The sequence below is a fragment of the Nipponia nippon genome, unplaced genomic scaffold (genome assembly GCF_047370975.1).
Source record: "Nipponia nippon isolate SJK-2023a ecotype South Korea unplaced genomic scaffold, ASM4737097v1 scaffold_3, whole genome shotgun sequence".
Lineage (NCBI taxonomy): Eukaryota > Metazoa > Chordata > Aves > Pelecaniformes > Threskiornithidae > Nipponia > Nipponia nippon.
Window position 1 is genome coordinate 73,931,317 of NW_028262347.1, and position 21,282 is coordinate 73,952,598.

Here is a 21,282-nt window from a genome sequence, read left to right on the forward strand (position 1 = left end):
GAAAATGAAAGACCAAGAAAAGGGTCTCTATAAATGTGAATACAGCAATAAGTATGTCTTAACTAAATAGTAGATGTAAAAATCATGCCTTTGTGGGGAAAAAAATCTAAAATATACGTGTTTCAGCAGCGTAAGGACTGTTGTCGACTGTGAGGCACGTGGGATCTTTGTTTCTCATCCTTTTGCAGGAGTTGGCTAACTGCGTCAACTGGGGCAAGCTACTAAGCCTGCCTGCATCTCAGTTTCCTTATTTGAGGCCAAATTCTCCTACTAAGTAGCCTCCTACTCCACACAGAGATTTGCTGATTTGAATGGAGCCCCTGTGGAGTAAGATACTTTTCAATACAAATAAAGTTTTGGAATCGGCCCTAATTATATTTATTACCTGCAGAGGAGTAATGTGAGACTTAACGTGGTTTGAGACCCTCAGATGAAAGAGAAAGTATTTGGAATTGTTCTTTTTAATCATCTGCTGCCTTTTCAATGTCTACTTCATAGCTGTCCTAAAAGGGCTAGCTACTAAATAACAAATGAAAAATCCTTGTACGTATTAACTAGGTTTGTCAGACTCCTATGAATGGACCTCTGTGGAAAATATTATTTGCTAGGGGCTACTGAAGGAAGTCGGTTTACCCTGCCCCACAGTGAGGAGCCATTAGATCAACCTCATGCCAGAAGTTGACAGATTGTACGCGACTCCGCTCCGAGCGCTGCGGTGGTGTAAGGCAGGCTGGAGACAGCCTGCGCAGATCCTCTTCTATGAACGGCAGCAAAGGCGCCTTCGCAAACTTAGCTTCGGCGTTTTGTTTCATGAATGGTCTAATGCTCTTGGGGGATGATGTGCATAAGTTACGAGTGGGTTTGGCACTCGTGATTTAAACGATCATCCCAGACTCCTAGCTGATGATGCCTTTATGCCAACGCTGGACTGACTGGCCCCTGTGTGAGCCTGCTGGATTAGAAGATAGGCATTGAAAGGGAAAAGGAGCAAATTAAACAGAGTAGCTGCTGGATATTAATAAAAATAATAAGCTTTTGTATTTGGAATTTTTTTAAGCCAAGGGGCATGAAAATGTCGAACGTTTTATGGATGCTCTGTGTGAATATGTGTATATATTTCAAAAAGTAAACTTGCTTTCTCCGTGTCACTGGGAGGTAGGGCTAAGAAGGGAAGAGAGGGGGCCGTGGACCTAATCAAACTGTTGTGGGGTCAAAACCTCGTGGTTTTTAAAGGCCCTTAATGTTGTCCAGCTGCAAATGAAAGGAGAAAGAAAAAAAAAAAAAAGAAGGGAGAAAGGAATTAGGGCTGGGGAGCTGGAAAGAATGGAGTATAGATATGTGGTTGTGTGTGGGTGCGTGTGCATGTGTGTGCTAGAGAACAGGGAGACCCGTTTTTTTCCTCTTTTTTTTTCGACACCCCCCTCCCCGCCACTGCGAGCTCAGTGCCGGGCTGGACACGGGCCGCGCAGACTATTGAGGCATTGTGCGCTCCGCTTCCAGGGCAGCCCCCGGCTGATCCCCGGGGCTCGGACGGGCATTTCCCCGCGGCGCTCTCCCTCCCGGCCGCTGCCCCCTCTCCTCTCCCCGCCGGGGCGGAGCGGGCGGCGGGGCTCCCCGCGCCGCCGGGGCGGGATGCGGGGCCGGCGCGGATGCTGCCCGCGCCTCCGTCCCCGGGTGTCAAAGGTCCATTACCTGACCGCCCGCCTCGCCTGCCAGATTTCCATCCAGATAACTGGAAGTGCGGCGGAGGCTGCGCCCCGCCAGCCGGCCGGGGGGCTCTGCCGCCGCGCTTCGTCCGCCGCGTTATGGGGGGCTGCCTGGGCAGGGGCAATTAGAGGGGTCCGCAGCGGAGGGACGCCTCCGCTCGGCCAGAGCGGGGCAAAAAAACGGGGGGCGGGGGGGGGGGGGGGAGAAAACCAGAGGAGCCCTAGCAGACGAACGGAAAGTTTCTTTTTGTTGTTGTTTGTGCGTGTGCGTGCGCGCCCGCTGTTTTGGCATGTGGCTACCTTTTCCCTTGCACACAACAGGGCTGTTTGATGGGAGTTTGGAGCCGAGGAAACTTTGGGTTTGTTGCCAGGACGGTTCGCAGCACTTTGTGGAAAGCAAGAGCTAACAGTGAGACCGACAGAGTGAGTGACAAGTTGTTTACAGGTTTCCTTGAAGGGGCCTCTGCTATATTTCAATCTGTCAAAGTTGCTTTTCTTCCCTCAGAACAATGCCTGATTGTTGTGCGGGGTGGTTGGTGGTGGTTTTTTTTTTTTCCCCCCCCTCCCGAAAGAGAGAGAAAGAGGGAGAGAGAAAGCGAGAGAGCGGAGAGGGAGGGAGGAGAGAAAGGAATGAAAATTCTTCGGAGCACAAATGCCTTCGGTAACATTTTTATGTGTCTAATCTTTTCTCCCCTATTTCAACTCCGAGAGAGTTGATAACTGTTTCAATTTAATCAGTCTGCTCTTGTTTTATCTTCTTTCTCCACTGATCTTCCTCAGCGTGTAGGGGATTTGCTCCTGCTTTGCTGGTTTAGGTGGACTGTCGGGCTTTTTTCTCCTTTTTTTTTTTTTCCCTCCCCCCTCCTCCCCCCCTATTTATTTCCCCCTCCCCCTCCCCCCCCCCCCCCCCCCCCCCCCAGTTTTTAGGACATGGAACGAGTTGACTTTTCCCGTTTCGCGGCGGCGGGCGAGCAGAATTAAAAGGAAAGGACAGGCACCCCGAGGTTGCCCAGCGCCTGGCAGCCGCGGTGGGGGGAGCTGTGCGAGCAGCCTGCTGCGCGGCGCGCTGCCCCTTTAAGAGACTGGTCAAGGAGTCCTCGCTCAGAGCGAGCGAGCGAGCCGGGAGGGAGGGAGGGAGGGAGGGAGGGAGGGAGAGGGGGAGAGAGAGAAAATCAATCGGTTTAGAAGGTTTGGACTCACTTGACAGGTTCAGTTGGAGGCGACCATAGGTGGCTGCTGTGACAAAGGGAAATTGTGCTTTTCCAGCATGCTAACTGACCCTGATTTACCTCAGGAGTTTGAAAGGTGAGTCGAGTTGTTGGGGCGGGGGGGCTGCTGCCTTTTGCGTTGGGGGGGGGTCCCCCCCTTTTTTTTTTTTTCGTTGTTTTTTGTGGTTTGTTTGTTGTCGTTTTTTTTTTTTTTTTTTTTTTTTTTTTTTTAATTTCTGCGGGCACGCGTGTTTGCGCGCCGGTGCGCGGACGGGCTGCCCGCCGTGCGGGCTCGCAGACGGGGCCGGGCGCGCAACTCCGGAGCTTGGCGGCGGGCCGGGGAGATGCTCCCCCCCTCGCCGCCCCCCCGCCGGCTACCTTGGCGAGTCACACGGCGTGTCAGTTCGCCGGGGGGGGGGGCGGGGCGGGGCGGGGGAGCCCCGCGCCCGCGGCGGGCGCCGCCGAGCCCCTTTCCCCGCCGCCCCGGCGCTGCGCCCGCGGCGCGCAGCTTTGTTCGGCTGCGCGGGAGCCCGCCGTGCCCTCCGCCGGCCCCGGCCCCAGCCCCAGCCGCCGCGGCCGGCCAGGTGCCTGCCGCGGCAGCGCCTCCCCGCCCCTGCCCGGGGACTCCCCCGGCGAGGGAGGATGCCCGGCGGCGGGCGAGGCGGGGGGTTCAACTTGAGCCTCGCCCTCCCGTCAAACTTGGGAAGGCGCTCCGCCGAGCACATGACCTTTTGTTGATCTCGCAGGAGCGATTATTTTTAGGCAAGTTAACATCCCGGCCCTCCGTCAGGAGAACATCCTTCTGCCGGGGGGGGGGGGGGGGGGGGGGGGGGGAAAAGGAAAAAAGTGAAACTTGCCTCCCAAGTTTTGGCCGTCGCCTCTCTCGTGGAGTGTCAAGAGCGGGGTTTGGGTATGACGAGCGGGGTTTGGGTATGACGTAGGCGCGCCCGGCTCCCCCTGCCCGAAGCAGGAGCCTTCCCTGCCTGGAATCAAGTTTTTGCTGTCACTGGCGACGGCTTGTGACCTCCGAGAGTTTAGTCCTTGTTTCGTATGATCTGGCGCTCCTAAGAGGTTTTGAAGTGTTTCTCAGGCGCTTGTACACACGTCCATTGATGATCCGGCATCCCTTCCCTCCGGCTTCATTTTTAAAGGTTATTAATAGTCCCTTATGCGGCTGCAGTAAACAATCCAAACTTTCATTTCGGAGCGGTAAATAAAAGAACGCCAGGATGCGCGTTACTTAGGTTTTTCTCATCTTCGTGAAAGCTACCTCCTGTATAAACATTTGGTTGTATCTGACTATGCAATACAAGCTAGGTGCTAGACCAGCTGGTTAAAAATATGCTAAGTCAAGCTGTTCATCGTTCAAACCTACTGAATTTGATAGTAAAGGCATAGAAAAGAAGGCAAGATAGAAACATTTTAAGTGGGCTGAGGAACATGCATGCAGAGAAAGGACAGGAAAGAACACTTGAATTAAAAGATCGGAGAAAAATAAAATTGGGAAACGCAGCAAAGAACTATTCTAACGCTTTCAATCCTCGTTCTGCAACTGGAACGCTTCCTTACTAGAAAGTGGAATTGGCGTGGTTGCACTGCTCCAAGGTTGTCTTTAATACAGTTAATTTTCCGGACTTGCTTGGAATACTTGGCGTTTTTCTTTGGTTTGTTATCGCTACTATAACAGAACGAAATTGGTTTTGTTCACGTGCGTTGTATTAACTTAGTTCAACTACCTGAGGAAACTGTTACTGTTTCTGGTGTTGAATCTGATCTAGCATCACGACCATACATTTGCCTTGTTCACACGATTAATAGATTCAAGTGTTTTGTATGCTTCACTGAGATTATACATTGAAATTTATAAGCAAGCGATTTTGATTATTCTTTGAACTTTGTGATCAACAGAATTCTTGTAAACTCTCTGAAGCAGAATGAAGTCCTTTCATTTTCCTGTTGGGGGACCTTTTTTTTTTTAATCTGAAGTCTCTCTGCATTCTAAATATATATTTATATAAATTTTATATATAAACAAATAATTTTGGACAAAACGTATTCCTTAGAAATAAAATGAGCTTCTCTACTCTCCCCCCCCCCTTAGGCATACATTTCATTTTCAGAGATCCCAGCTTTGCTCTTGTAAACATTCTAGTTAAATAATCAATACGCTGCTCTCCTTTTGCTATGCAGATAATAGCAAGCAGTAGAAATGGGAAGCAATAAAAACGAACCTCGGGACATATAATTTTTTTTTTTTTTTTACACAATTTTCCCGCTGCAGTTGAAATTGGTAATACAAACCAATATCTCCGTTAATCATTACCATTTGTTTACATTGTGTGTGTTTGAGTATAGTTACACACACATACACAGAGTAGATACTGTCCATGTAATATAAGTGTGTTTACCAGGAAACAGCCATGAGGGGACACTTTCTCTTACACAGAGATGCGCAGACCCTCAGACACACACATGCTGACAGAGTTCATGTGTGTATATATGCACAATGCACAGATGATGGTTTTTTAGACATTTATGGCAGGTTATTTTCTCAGGTTCTCAGTAAACACAGTTCTTGGAGCACATTTCTGCAGTCGCTGGGGTCCAGCATGTCGTATCTGCATGCCTGGCTTCAGATTTGTTATTGCTATCCATCTCCCACTTTTCCCTTTTAAACTTGAATAGCAAATTACAAGGAGGTAAAGACTGATCAAGCGAAGTTGTTTGCAGTTCAGATCTCGGAGCGTCTGTATGTATCTCAGGAGGTTATTCTTCTCTCCCTGTCGTCTTTCCCATGATGTTTTAGTGTATCCCGGTAAACTGCAAACAGTTCAGAAACTTTCAGTCACCCCGACTGAAGGGGTCTGGATCAAGGGGACTTCTCTTGTGTATCTGTGGCCATTATCAGGGGGCATTTGCGATACGCACTTGGAATGAAAATGATCCTCAGTGTCAGACGAATAAACGTTCATTAATTCATTCAGCATCACTAGTAAATGGCAGTAGGTTTTGTGAATTAGCATGTATAATTAATTACCATACCAAAAATGTGAGGGTTTTCATCCTTTCCTGAGAAGTTACTTGCATGTCTTTATTTCTGTTTGTGGCGGTTCAGCTGCCTGATTGAGAAGGAGCATCAGAATGCGTACGCTGAGGGGGATGATGTTTGCAGAAACGTTGTAGAAAGAAATTATAACTGGAATCTGCTCTGTTTGTTACACAGGGAAAGGATAACTTCTGGGATGTAGTTTTTGATGTACCTGTGGCACTCTGAATTGGCTTTAAAGGTCTCGAAAAGAAGAACTCTTTTGTTGTTTGTTTGGTTTTTTTTGGGGTTTTTTGTTTGGTTTTTTTTTTAAAGACGGATCATTATACTTAAATATAACAAGCATGGCCACAATAGAAAGTAAGTTTACTTCGTTGAGGAAAAGGTAGAGATGGCCAGAACCATTGCAGGCAGCTGTTAAATTTACAGAAGGATAAAATCTCAGAAATGCCTAACATAAAGTTTTAATGTCTTAATAAAATCTGATAAATGAAAAATAGATAAAGTGACTGCTTAACAATGTCCCTAGTGTATGGAATGTTCTTAAACCCAAATTAATTACTGCATATTTACATTTCTCTGTAGACAGAGAAAGAGGCTGCGCTAGGCATCCGGACAGAGTGACATCCTTTCTCTTTCTCTTTTTCATTCTTTTTTCTTTTTCTTTTCTCTTGTTTTTATTTTTAACATGCCAATTCAAGGTAAAGAGGTACATAGCATTTGTGGAAGAAAGCAGGATGGGTTAGTGCTTCCATAGGAAAAAAAGGAAGAGCTAGAAAAGACAAAAGGCGGGGATGGGAGCATGGGGATGGGGACAGTAGGGCAAGTTTAACATTTACAGTCACCAGTTCTGTGCACTCAAAACGTTCTGTGTGCTAGTGACTAGCTTGTAGAAAGGAAAGGCTCAAGGATGTAAAGCAAGCCTCTGCTGGGAGGAAAAAAATATACTTAGCTCCTTCGCTGCTGCACCGCACGAGTCATTTCAGACTCCCACTGAATTTATTTTGGGGTTGTACCAACACTGTCAAATGGAGAAATGATTTTCCTAAAAGGAAACTTTGCGTATTCCGAAGTGCTTTTCTTAGCTAAAGTTACCCTAAAAGCTTTCTGCTGCTGCTGCATTTGCTGAGAATTTTAGAGAAAGACTAGTACCTTTCTATTAGCCGGCTCGCTCAGAATGACATCCCACTCTCCTAAAATCTACCTGTAGAAGTAAGAGTGATTATTCCTTCATTTAAAAGAAAACAATGAGATTTCTTTAGTATTGGGCTGAATAGCTTTTACCTTCCACTGAGATGTTTTGAGAAAAGGACTTTATTGCTTACGTTTGTGGGTCTAGGGGTCTGGGATCTGAAGAACGAATACAGTGCCAGTTAGAAGTTTCAGATAGTGTTTTTTTGCAGTGACGAAAATTAACGTGATTTTATTTCTCTGAGATAAGACTGAAGGAATTAATGCATTCGCAGACTACTCGTTAACGTCTTGCCTGCACTAATTTCATTTGTTGTGCTTATGCTTAGCGAGGAAGAAGTTGACTGTTACAGATTATGGATTTTAATGAACATCTCAATAATTTACCAGTTGCTGAAACTGTGAACTAGACTTGGAAGGCAAAAGCCCAAATGAGAGAGCTGATGAGTGACATACCAGCCCGCACAATTCGACTGTTGTATTCATTGCATTTGAATCAAATCGGGAGTTTGGCATTACTAATTCTGGGTGGCTGGCTCATCATATGCATTCAAGGAGTTAATTAAAACACACACAAACACATACACACACTCTCCCACCAAGCATCTTGCGATGTTTATGTGCATAGTGTGTTTGATTGGTACCTTTAGATAGGAGAGGAATTGTTTTTCCTTCTCTCGCTGTCCAGAGATCTTAAATATATAACTAGTTTACAAAATATTTACTACTTCTCAGGGAGCTTTTAACGAGCATTTATGGCTTTATCATTTAGGAGGCATATAGCATCTGATTGAGTTACTTAAATGTGAAGCTCCCTGATAGGATAGGCATACGTGTCTGTGTAATGTGATATATCTGTAGCTGTGTAAAATACACTTTTACAATATTTGTACAGGAAAAAGAGTATCTCCTCCTAAGGTAGATTTATAGTTTCTTTGCGTGCTTTTCATACTATACTTAAAAAAAAAAAAAAAAAAAAAAATCTCTTGAATAGGATACCTGCATGTTTGCATGTCAGATACCTCTGCCTTCACAACTCTTGCAGAAGTCAGTTTGACGTCCTCTTGGCTTTCTATTTTTTTAAATTAATTTCTCACTCAGGCCTGGTTATAGCGTAATTAACTTGTAAGTGGAGGGGGAAAAACACGTTGTCACGTTGCACCTATACACACTGGAAATATTCAATGCCTGTGAATTCTGCTACTGTAGTCAAGAGAAAAGAAGCGCTCACAGCAATTAATCAATAGGTGTAGTACATCTCTGCTGATGGCAAGGAGTTTGTTTAACAAGTAGCATCCTTAGAAGTAAGGCGCTTTTCCCTTTTAAAGCATCTGTGGATTTTTATCTAACTTGGAAAATGTGTGAAGTCTCCTGTACTTCCTGTGAAAGGTAAAATTATGTTGTATTTGAGTATGTTAAAAGCCATGCTGCAAATTAAGCAAATCCTCGTCATATTGTTGTATTGCCTAAGCCAGAACTAACTTCTCAAACTTTTGAAATGGATTGCGTTTTTCTCTTGAGCTTTCGGCTTCGGGCAGCGGGCGAGGGCGAGTAACTGCGCGCGCTGTACCTGACGGGGATTTACGGCGTTTGTACCTTCCACGTCTCCTCCCGCAGACCCCTTGGCGAAACCCCGCCGCCGTCAGCGGCCATAAAGTTTTCACCCACGCCTTTGCTGAGGGTTATGATGCTAGCCTGCGGTCTGCCACGCGTCCCACCTCTCCCACACCCTACCGAGGGGCTGACTTGGTCCAAGTGGCTCGCGCCTCGCCTGGGGCTGGGCTCAGCCTGCGGCCAGCGGCCACCCCGGGGGCAGTGGGGAGCCCTGCGTACTGCAGCCTCCGTGCGAGAGACGCCGCTTGTCACCTCCGTGCCGAGCCCAGCCTTTGCCAGCCTGAGAAGCCAGGAGTCTCTAAAAGTTGTTCCTGAGCCCACATGTCCTTGTGACAGTGTGAAGTTCTCCGCACGGTAGTTGTTGGGGGAGAGCAAACTTAGACAAGATTTTGGAAGAATTTTGGTGAGCACTGCTTGCAGGGGCCATGGTACTTGAAAAGAATGCAAGGAGTGAATGGAAATTGTGAGATGTGCAGTGGTAATTCAGAGAAGCTGTCTGTCTTTTTTTAGGGTAAATGCATTTTTTTATTTTTTAACCAGAAAAAGAAAGAAGGAAACCGGTTGCTAGAATCATCAGACGTTAACGTGAAGGTCAGGAGTGTTAGAGGTGCTGCCCATGGTATTGGGGCGGGGGGGGGGGGGAGTGTGTTTGTTTTGTTTTGAAAGAAATTTGCAAACATTTTCCTACCCCCTATTTTTGATCTGGCATGGCACTGCTCTTCAACTTGTCCTTTTGTCACTTTGTTTAAGAAAAAAAGAATCAGCATGATGGTATTATTTTTGACTTGTAGAACTCTGAGAGTTGAAGTGAAAATGAGAAAAAGCTTGGGGCTCGTTTTGAAAGTTTGAAATGGCTTTGACCTTGTTTCCCTTAAAAGTATTGTGGGATTAATCGGGCAACATTTCTCAATTCTCAGTAATTACATTTGCTATTTTTAAAATTTCTGTTTGGTATTCCAGATTTCCTTTTTATATTTTTTTTTTTTTTTGAAAGATCAAGTACGGAAATTCATATCGGCAACTGCTCTTTGAGATCCGTAATAATTTTATTTTATTTTGTTTTACCGTGTACTTCTGCTTTTGTGTTTTCTCAAGTTCATATAGACTGTCTTCATTGTGCTTTGGTTTGGTTTGTTTTTTTTTCCCCTAGGGTGTGGGTGTCTGTATGCTATTTGATCTAAATACATCATAAAATGCTATCTTAGCGCTAATTTTTCTGTGTGGTTGTATTGTAGTCTTATTACTACGTATTTGTTTCTGTCTTACTATTCTTAACATAATTCTATTACTTTTGGGGTGAAAAATATAAGCAGAGTGAATAGAAATTTTAATTTTCTTGTCTGAATAATCAGAGTTCTTTTTAGTGGTGAGGAACTCTGTGTGTGCATGTGTTATTCTTGCATAGTTAAGACCATTGTCTACATCTAATGTTCTTCATGAACCTTTGTAGCTATTGAGAAAAAAGACCTAGGAATGCAGTTTATGTAAAGAGAAACCCATACAGGTTGTCATCCTCTTGGTTTCTTTGGTGCTGTGCTTGTCATTTTCTTGATTTTTTTTTTTTTTTTTAAAGAATGTGGGGGTGAAAAAATGCCCCATGTTTCATTCATTCATCTTGCAGGTTGGGCATGGGCAAGGATAATGTATCTGACAATAAGCTGGAGTTACTTGCCATTGCCAACTCAATAGATAGCGTAAGACCAAGAGTAAGGAAAATGTTAGTGGTTCTGAACAATTTTTAGTTTTGTCATTCCTTTTTTTTACCATAGTTACAGGAAAAGATTTCACCAAACTTTTCTGGCCGATTAAAACAGTGAACCTAAAAAAATCTGAAGAGTACATGTGTGCATACGTACAGACGCATTCATGTTCGTTCTCTGTAGTTTGGTGGGTCTGTTTACTGGGTGGCATTAAGTTGCGTTATCTTCGGTTTGTTGGGAATCCTAAAGAGACTGTGCTTTAATACAGTGCGATGCGACTAGAATTCATCACAGTCGGAAAGACCAAAGTGCATCTCTGCATGCAATTTTTATAATTTTGAGGTATTCCTTTTTTCAAGAGAGAGAATGTTTAATGAAGGGTGTGAAGCGTGTGGTGTCTTCTCACCTTTTGGGGTGGCCTGCTGGAGTCAGGGTCGAGGCACTTTGGCAGAGCTCTGTGCTGGGAGTGAGTATGGGCTTGCTGTAGTTCTGCACAGCCTGTATTTGACTGTAGAGAAGTCTTCTGTTTTCAGAGAAATTCCCTTAGCGGCCTCATTACATTCACTTTGTAAAACAAGACTGAAAACATTTTCTCCAAAGGTTTAGTCAAGTTTCTATTCATAGGGTTTTCTCCCTAAATTTCGATGCTGTGGCCTCACTGGGGCAGAGGCTTTTTTGGATAGAAATGAGATGTGTGGGAAGGTGATGGTTGGTAAGGGCGGAGGGAAGGATGTTCTTACCCGTTTGGCATGTCTATTAACAAACTGGGTCATTTTGTTGTGTTGTATTTACATGACTTGTTCCTGCGCTGGTGTGAAATGTGAATCACCAAAACATGATGATTATTTAAAAAAAAATAGGCTAAATGAAACAAAACTGAAATAGAACTGAAAGGCTAAATGAAATCAAATGAAAACAGAACATGCAACATTATTCTTCTGGTACAGTTTCCTTCTGTAGTTGCTGAGTAAAGCCAAATAGGTTTCTTTTCCATGTCTGTTAAAAATATCCAGGCTTTTGAGTTTGAAAATCACAGGGACATAGAAAATACATCTCCCTCTTCAGGTTCAGCCTTTGGTTTGTCTTTTGGTCATGGGTTTTGCAGATTTAAGTAGATCTTTATGGTCAGTGTGCTGTAAAGAAGGCTATTGATTCTCATCTGTGTTGAAACCTTATGAATGTTGAGTTGATTCTGGTTTTGCAACTGAGATTAGAATTTGGCAGAATTTCTCAGTGGAAGGCGCTCGTCCTTCGCTTGTGTTTTCTAAGTTCTGCTCACTTTTGCCGTTCTTGCCTAAATTCTGAAATGAATTGTGTGACTCAGGAAACCATATTAGGCTATGGTGTTTGCATGAAATACTGTGCGAAGTATGGGAAAAATACTGTGCCACTCTCACGTATGCCATGCATCTCTTTTATAGATAATCTGCATGTGTATTAGTGTCATTGATTTAGTGTGTTTTTGTAGAGTGTAAGCATCCTGAATCAGGACCCCATTATGCTCGTCACTGTACAAACACAAAAAAGAAGGTTTCTTTCCATTCCACAGAGCAGCCTTTGTGCTCAGAGCTGAGAGTAATATCAATGTGTCTTTGTATGGGGAAAATTCAGAAATGGAGAGTAGGTAAGAGATCCCTCGCATGGTTCATGAATGAGATTTCAGTCCTGAAGCCATGCTTTAGAATTTATAAATGGAGCAATATATGTGCATGTGTGTTCTCTCTGTATATTTTCTACAGATATGTATGTAGAAGTTGCTTTACTGTTAGAAGTACTGATAATATTAATAATAGATTCATACGTCCTATAAAGTCTTTTGATTAGGAATTCAGAGCATTTGGAAAGCATTAATACACAAATCATGAAGAGTTCTGTGCTCTTTAGATTGAGAAGCAAGATTAGCCTCAACCTATAGATGAGAAAACTGAGGGACGGTGTCACAAAGTCATTTGCATGGGTGGGTATAAAAAGTAGATATACTCACTGCTAGTCCTGTTTTATAACCTCAAGACCCTCCTTTTCCTTCTTGAGATCCTCAGAACTGCAAATTACAGACTTCTGTCTGTCCAATTATAATTTCTAAAGGTCTCATTCTAGCAAGATGAACTATAATATTCAAATTACTTAAATATGTAAAATAGGGACTTTGGAGTATGATTAATAATATAAAATAAAGAAATATTTACAGCCCCAGCTGCATCGGGTAGGGAATACTCTCTGTAGACCCTCCAATGATCTGAGCGTGCTTCTAAATTAACTCCCTACCTGAAGGCAAGTTTGGAGAACTGGAGTTAGGTAGCAGCACCCGCAGAGTTGAAGCAGTAAATTGAGAGACCGTGCGTGTTACTAACAGTCAGGTAAAGGTTTCATCCTGGAGAACAATTAACATCTTCAGCCATATGTACAAGAGCTGTCATATGTTTTATAATCTAAGGACCAGGCACTAGGGGAGTCCAGGAAAAAATTCTTCACACGGAGAGTATTAATGTGAGGAACAGACTCTACTGAAAGCAGCGATGTAGGCAGCCACAGTGAGCAAACCAACTAGCTTAAAAGCAAAAACCACGTTGCAGAACACAAAATGCATTGCGATTCTTACCCGTGTATTTGACATCTGTTTGTTAAATGTGTGACAGAGATCCAAAATGAAGGAAATGATACAAGCTTATTAAGAGGGAGAGATTGTTTTCTTATTCATGTTAAAAGTTCTACTCTGTTTTTGTATTTTTTTTCTCATTTCCAACTGTATGTTCAGTAAGAGTAGAGCTCAATTGCTGGGGTCTGTAGGTAGATTTAGATCTAGTCTGTGTTGCATCTCTTACTACACACTGTTGAGAAAATGGGTATAAACTAAGGAGTCCTGGGTGAATTTGATCTACGTAGCCTATGAATATTATGACTGAACTATTAAGTTATTTTCTTTGATAAGCTTTTTAAGAAGGAGACTACTTTCAAGATAATGGGTTATAATCAAGCATGTTCCATAGTATTTCAGTAGCAGTTATTCAGTGGTGTGTTCACAAAGACCTGTTTTGTGATAGGGCCAGTCAAGGCATCCTTTAAAAAAGTGCCCATTCATTCTGAGTGTTTGGACTCAGCAGCACTGAAGTTCAGTGTCAGGTCTAAATAAAAATTTAGGCCTAATTAATTAATGTTCTGCTCAACTCTGTGAAACAGGCTGAGGTTTTTCACCTCAGTAAACCAGGATGGCATGAAATGGTGACTCGTGAGGAGATCACTGAACAGAAGCCCGACTTTCCTTGATCTGCAGGAAACGTCCATCGGTTGCAGCGCTGCCAGAATTTCTAAAGCATCAGGAGAGATTTCTGCAGGCTTCTGCAAATCTGTAGATTTCAGAAGTTCTGTGTCACTGTGCTTTAAAGACACGTTAACTGTCTGTTCCTCCTAAACAATGTCTATCCCTGGCAGATTAGAATGATCGGAACGGCGGTGATGAAAATGTACCTGAATTCTGCCAGGGCTAACATCTGGGCCTTAGTGGACTTGGCACTGTACGCAAAATCAATCTTTGCTTTGAAACCGTGTGTTTCCTAAGGTAGTAATTCCCAGTTGTGGCCACCAAGGTCTGAAGTGAGACCGCTGCACAAAAATGCATTCTTCCAAATACACATTTGTTTGATAACCTCAGTTGTCAAAAGTGTGACCTCTGTTAATTTGTCACCAGGCAAATTATTGTCACCAGTTCCCAGATTCCATGAGAACCCCGGGCAGACAGCAGAGCCCCATGCTGGTAAGCATTTCTGGTTTTGCTGTTTGTGGTAACAAACAACCTACTTACAAATGAGTTGACTGAGGTACCTGCAACTGAGGTGACTTGCCATGGGTTGTCCGGTGTAACAGCAGCAGATTCATCAGCGGATTCTTGGAGGGCTCACTGCCCTCATCGAGAGCCGATTCCTCCAGAGCAGTATAATCTATCTTATATTTTCATATTAAATAAACTAAATGGTTATCAGGTAAGAAGGACAGTGCCTTATTATGAAAATGATGTGTAGAATTTCCTTATTGATGTTTATTAGAAAGATGAAAACAAGATGAATGAAGTTGCTGCTGTTATAGTTGGGTAGAGTCTGACATGGAAGCCTGCATTTTTAAAAGCAGCTATAAAAAATTAGAGTGTAATGGAAGTTAGAACATTATTTAAAAAAGAAGATAAATAAAATAGCTTTTTACATACATGTGCAGTCTATTGAAAGGCCATCCAAAGCACTGATACCAATTTAAGATGATGATCTTTTGCCTTAATTATACAGCTGGGAGATATTAGCTGAACATTTTGTGGAGAACTGTGAATACCTTAGTTGCCAGTTGTCTAAAATGCTGCTAATGATTGCTTCAGTGCCAGTGTTTTGATGGCTAGAACCTAGGCCTGAATATGAATACAAAGAACTCAATCTAAAAAAACCGCATGTGCGCACACACTTTTTATACAAAACAGATTTCAACCATCTGCTTGGCACTTAGCTTTGCAACTATAGGCTCTGATATGAAAGGGAGCACTGTCCAGGTTATGAATGGTATCGCTTTTATTGGTACCTGAGAAAAATCATAGTGTTTTTAGAAAGCTTGTGTATCCAGTGGTTTTCTTCAGTGAAATTATGAAAACAGCTGCCTTAGCCAAAATTTTGTGCCTTCCGTTGGTCCTCCGATGGCAGCATCTCCTTACCCTCGCAAAAGGGATTTTGTAGCAAAGAAAAGTTTCTGTTCTGCACCTCAGCATTTCCAAGTGTATCAGAGGAGTTTAGACGAGTGGCCCTTAGAACTGACACCCCAGATGGTTTATGACACAAAGCACTGTTTGCTTAGGAATACGTTGTATAGCAGAGTCTGTTGCCCAAGCACTGCAGAGCGTGTCAAATCAGCATGGAAGTTAATGGACCAAAAGCCCTCCTGAATTTAACACTTTCCCATTTGATCTGAATTTACAGCTTTAAATCAGGACCGCAGTCGTCTTTTAGTGGTGCAGTGGTGGAAAGTAAAGTTGATAGCATGAATTACAGGCATATAATACAATCATTTTGACCCAATTAATCTGTGTAAAGGTTTAGAATGAAGGAGACGGACTAAAATCTTTGGTAAAAGCCTATTCATGAAATACATATATAAAACCTGAAAGTTAGGAGATGATTTGAGTATGTATTAATTTGATGTTCTGACCAGTCCATGTTTTACTCTTAATAGGTTAAGCAGAAGAAAATACACTGTAAGAAAAAAAAAAATCAAAAATCTTTGGAGCTTTCACTCTTTGTTAGCAATTTAGGTATTATTTCTTTGCCTTTGCTAGATTTCTCCTCAAAATATGCAGGACAAAATATGTTGCTTCTTTGCTTTTCTTCTTTGAAAGGGTTTGATAGTATTTTCCCTTAGGTGCACGTTTGGAAAAAGATGACGAAAATGCAACCTCCTGCCTGTAACAAAGCCTCTGTGTTTGGCCATCCATTTAGTGCCGTGTCACATTAGTACTGCATTGTTAACACCTTTGGACAGGGCTAAAGGTTCCTTGCTGCTGTGTCTAGAGAACTGCTTATGTCAGATCATAATGTTGCTGGATGCTTTTTTCAAGAAACGTAATTTTCATTTAAAAGTAGGGCTGGATTGTTTGCTTCTGAGATGTCAGGAGGGTGAATAAAAGGACTAATTGTTATTTACGGTCTCGTTTCATAAAGACTTCCTTTCCTCTGTGTTACGTGGTCTTGAGAAAGTGCTGCTTTTAACTATTACATTTTATTTACCTGACTCTGTCTTTCTGTGGAGAACATCCGAGATGATGAAAGAAAGACAAAGTTGGATCTCTATGGATAAAATGATGATAATACTGCAAACTTAAAAGCTTCTGTGTAGTTTTAGATGGATCATAATGTACAGACAGCAAAAATCCGACTTTTTTTAAAAAATGCACGTGAAATAAGCCTTACCAGTATATTAAGGTTATAGCCCTCACACACTAATAGACTTGCAGCCCTCTGTATTATTCCCGTCCTGTCTCTTCCTTCCTCAGCTCTTCTCCTTTTGCTTTCCCCCCACAAGCATTCGGGCATGCTTTCTACATTTTTATGGGGAGCACTGCTGTTCTCACCGGTAGAGATTAAAACAATGAACTTCTTCAACTTCAGAAAATTCTGAGGCCCTTTAAGTGTTGGTCCTAATGGAAAGCAAGAAAGCCGCTTCTCCAGCCACTGTGTCACCATGCCTTCCCATAGCAACTCTACTGAAATTACTTAACCATCTTATTAGTGAAGCAGTTCTTCATGTTGCATGCCATAAAACGGGTTTCTTCAGGAGTGGGAAATAGCAGCCTATCTGCTGTTCAGCATTAATGATGGCACAAGAATAAGCTCCTGTATTCAGGGATGAGTGAGAAGAAATTCTGTAAGAAACATTATGAGCGGATTCATAATGAAACCTTTGCTATTTAGCCCTCGTGTTCTTGGAAATTTTAGAGGGGAAAGTCTCCTTGACCAATGTCAACAATTTGGTCGTTTTCTTTGCTTCCCCTCCTCCTCCCTTTAGGTAATATAGTCATATTTATTGTCAATTTATTTTCTGAAGATTCCTCCAATCCGCAGTGGTTGGAAGGGAGTTCCGGAGTGAGTGCACGGCAAGGTAAATTTGAGATGGCTGTTGGTGGTGTGGGAGGGAGGGCTGGGAGAAGGAGGAGGCAGAGGGTACCAGAGCGCAGCTACAGTTTTAAACAACCTGCCGATTGTCGCCTTTTTTATTAAAATGGCGGCTTCCAGGCCAGGTCTCGGAACTGTTTAATTTGATTTACACTGTTAAGCCTAAGTTCCCTCATGCTTTTAATAAGGACTGAACAAATACCTTGCTCTCTCCCTTTCCCCTGCCTGCCTTTTCACAACTAAAGAAATCTAGTTGTGTCTCTTGCCGTTGGTTTTAAATGAACTTCTGCATTGTGTCACCCTTCCTATTAAGTTTAGACATCCAATTCATGAAAACCTTGAGATGGAGAGGGCGTTGTTCGCAGAGGAGGATGCACCCGATAGATCCGGTATGGCTCCTTCTCCTGATTTTTGTCCGGTTCAGTGTTGCCATCAGGTTACAGTTGCGTTTGCCTTAAAGCTGGGTGTGAACGACTGGGTTCAAAGACTGGACTTCAGCTCTCTTTGTGGCCTGTCACTGTCATAATCCAAAATAAAATGAGGTTCACAATATGCAGGTGCCAAATGGCTACAGAATATCAGCCTGCCAGTCTGACTGTCTAGCTCCACTGTATGAGGCAAAGTGAGGTCAGGCACATCTCAGTAGAGGACGATGGAAATCCCTTGAAGCATTATGTACTGCTTGTGCCTTCCAGGAAGCCCTCGGTAAAGATTTGAAAGTCTCCAGAATGAAGATGGCTCCTACATTTCAAAGGCTATATAACATCTGTATTTTCAAAGATGCTGGTTTTATATTTAACACTGAAAGCAGGAGGAACGGATGAACGCGTGTGTAGGAAGAGTGCATGATTTTTGTAAAGCAATAAAAAATTGTGTGTGAAAGAATTGCATGTGAGTCATCTAGTGCAAAAAACTTGTATGTCCTTTTAGAATTTGGGGGCAATTAAATGTTTTTAGTAGTTTGACTCAAGCATCTAATCTGTTTGGAAATATACCACTTCCAGGGGTGTTGGGGGAGAAAATCAGAGCCTGTTTTTCTCCATCCTTATTTTTATCTGTATGAAACATCAAAGTGAGTGCCTGAAATAAATTGATCTGCATTTTTAGACCCATTTATCAGGTAGGGTTCAATAAAGCATTACACATGCATTGTAATTGTGAACTGTTGTGCAGACGACTTGTTTTTTCTTTGAGGTGAAAATAACCCTGTTGAATAGGAGGGTATATGTAGCACCAAGGGTGGGTCATTTCAGGAGTGTAATAGCTAAGAGTTGCTTTTCACCAGATGCTGAGTGCCTTGTGTTGGTCCGGTTTTCAGCAAATGAGTTTGATGCCCTTATCGGTACTCTTAGAAAAGAGAACAAGGACTGATTAAGTCCAAAGAGCAGTGTTTGCCCTCACCTCCAAAGCTTTTATTACTGGCTTCTCTGCAGCTCCAGGTAGTAGGAGCATCACGGGGAAGTTTGTTCTTCCTCTGTCTTTGCAGTATCGTTGTGTGACTAAACAGAGGCTACGCTTGTCGTTCGGCCTTCTTGCACAACCCCCACATTCACGTAAGATCATAAGGCTCTGTCCAGCTCCTACTGCAAACAATTGTAAGGCTCTCATTGACTTAACTTGGGTGTTGGATCGGGCCCATTACACGGGAAGAAAATAAAGTGGAAGCGTTGTTAATGATTCCTATTGATGCTTTTTCTGGCACAGAGTACTGCAGATAATTGTTTTTAGATGAAATACAGTTGCATCTAAGTATTACATTTATTAGCTTTTTAAAGGAGGAATAACCAAACTGGACATATGGGGTGTCTGAAGTGTGATTGTGTGAGACTAAGATAATTTCAGGAGAATAGCTTAAGTCGCAGGATATGTGTGATGGCCTTTGTATACAAGATGTGGGATTGTGGAATTTATTTTGCATGCACTGGTTTTCACTGAGAAAGAATCCAGAATGCAAATATATAGTCATATTTAGAATATATAAGGAATGCAGCCTCGCTGCTGTAGACCTCAAGACCTGTTTAATCAGGCCTGATAGTGATGTGATCTCTGGAAATACTTCAGTTAAGTAGGTTTAATCCTTATTAACAGTAAGTTGCTTGAAACCATTTTGAGTAAAGTCTGAGAAGGAATATGGTGGATTGAGCACACAAATAAAGGCCAAACCTGTTAGGCTCTGAGTGGCTTTGACTCCTTTGAAGTTCTGTAGGTTTTGGACTTGCTACAAGATCGGGACGCTAACAAAAGAATTTTTACCTTATCTTCATATTTTTCCCACTGTAATTGACAATGTCATTTCCACATTAAAATGGAGTGCTACTCGTGTTTTTGATATAATTTAGGCATTGCCCCAGCCATCCCCATGATTTGGTTAGAACGCGTTATGGACAGATATTAAACAGTCTGTTTTTCTTAAGCCTTATTCTGGACCGTTCAGGTTAAATGATGTATGTAATTTGTCCACATTTTGGAATGTTTCCTGTTGACTTCAGTGTGATTTAGCTGTGGATGACTGTGATCCAGGGCCTTTTAAGAAGAAGGAGATAGGAGAGGGCACTGCTTGTTTCACTGCTTTCTTCTTATTCATCCAGAGGGTAGAGGGAAGGAATGAAGTGGCAGAGCTTTTGTTGCTACTGTTTTTTGGGAAATGTGTTCAAAGAACTATTTTGGAAGATGATGGTGAAGTTGTTCCTACTATTTGCATTGCATTGCCAAAACGTTGTGCTCTTGTATGAGGTAATAGCTGCGGTTTGTGGCGACATTATGAAAACATTGGTTTGTTATGATGATTGCAGTAAAAATCCCAGATACATGGTAACGTATTTGTAATATTTTATTGAAGTGAAACATGGAAAATACATCATAGCTTGGAGTCCCCTTGGACTGATTTCATGTGTCAGGAATGAAGAAGCAATTGTGCAAAACTGAAATGAGTGTACGACATCAATTAAATAATAGATTTTGGGCTATTTTAGTATAGTTTAGTGGGTTTTTTTTCTTCCTTTTTTTTTGGTATCACTGTTATACGTTACATTTGGTTGGTAGTAGGATGTATTTTACATTGCTAATAATCCAAATTAGAATGTATATTTTCTTTTTGTCCTGTGAAATAGAGGCAATATTAACTCAAAGATAACATTGCTGCTGGATGCTGTTGTAGAGTAAGAAGTGGGACATAGGTAATACCTTACAGGTTATATAGTATAGTCATTGAAGGCTATCTAAGTATGTAGATAGGCAAGAAGACCACAGACTCTTTCCTCTCAGCATCTAATCTTGAGGTAAGGCACTCAGCATAGTAAATAAAGAGATTCACACTGTCCCTTTACACACCTCGGCTGGACAGGCTAAGCTCCTGGGTTTCCCAGCTATACTGGTTGAGAGAGTTGAAATTAATTTTTGAACTTCTGATTGCCTCTTTGTTTATGCAACCTATTTTTGTTTCTTCTTTAGTTCCTTTTTAGTTAATGGGCATTACTAAGTCTGAAAGCTTGGATCATGGCTTTCGTATTTTTTTTTTTGAGTTTACTAAGGGAATAGAATTAAAGCAACACAATATGGCCGTGAGACCTCAACGCTCTAGCTGTATAAAACTGCTTGTTATCCTATTTTGACTATTTTGTCTGCCTGCTAGGTATGTGGCTCCTTCAGTTCAAAAACTCTGCTTCACCTGCGTTTGGTGTCTTCCATCGTGTTCAGCTAATCCAGAACCTCTAAATGTTTAGTAGGAGTCAGTTGCAAGGGAGCACCGGTGATAAATGTTGTCAGATTGTATGGGAAACAAGTCCCCAAAGAGGTGTATTAGAACAGTATGTCACTATACCAGCAAACCCGCACTGTTGTTTGCTTCATCCTCTTTTTCATTGTGACTGTTTTCACCTCCTTTTTATCACACATTGCAAAAGACTACTCTTAACGTATTCATCTTTTAGAGAGTTGAAACTTCTGCAGTGTTTTCGTAATGCCTGTTGTTATGACATGTCTCCTATAAAGCAGAGCAGGATCTACAGCAGAGATGTAATGAATGACCACAGTCAATGGCTGTGATGAACAATTGATTTCTGGTTTTTGAAAGTACACCCTTAGTAATTATTCATTTGGCTGAACTATCCTATTCTTCTTTATACGAGTTGTGTACAGAAAGGTAGAGGCATGATACATGTTATTACTCATATAGCTGTG

The 21,282-nt window shown here is 42.4% G+C and overlaps 1 protein-coding gene across 22 annotated transcripts in view; it reads left to right on the forward strand.

The window, feature by feature from the left end:
* Positions 1–21,282, forward strand: part of SOX5 (SRY-box transcription factor 5) — a 645,708-nt gene that overhangs the window by 350,179 nt on the left and 274,247 nt on the right. For 6 of the 22 annotated variants that reach the window (XM_087765879.1, XM_087765878.1, XM_087765881.1 and 3 more), the window contains exon 1: positions 2,877–3,011. The exons of 14 other annotated variants lie outside the window; for them this stretch is intronic. In XM_087765879.1, the coding sequence (XP_087622005.1) occupies positions 2,974–3,011 (38 nt within the window). In that variant the 5' untranslated portion in view covers positions 2,877–2,973. Of the gene's footprint in view, positions 1–2,062; positions 2,130–2,876; positions 3,012–21,282 lie in introns of those variants that run through there. 2 more of the 22 variants (XM_087765898.1, XM_087765899.1) reach the window with 2 other exon arrangements.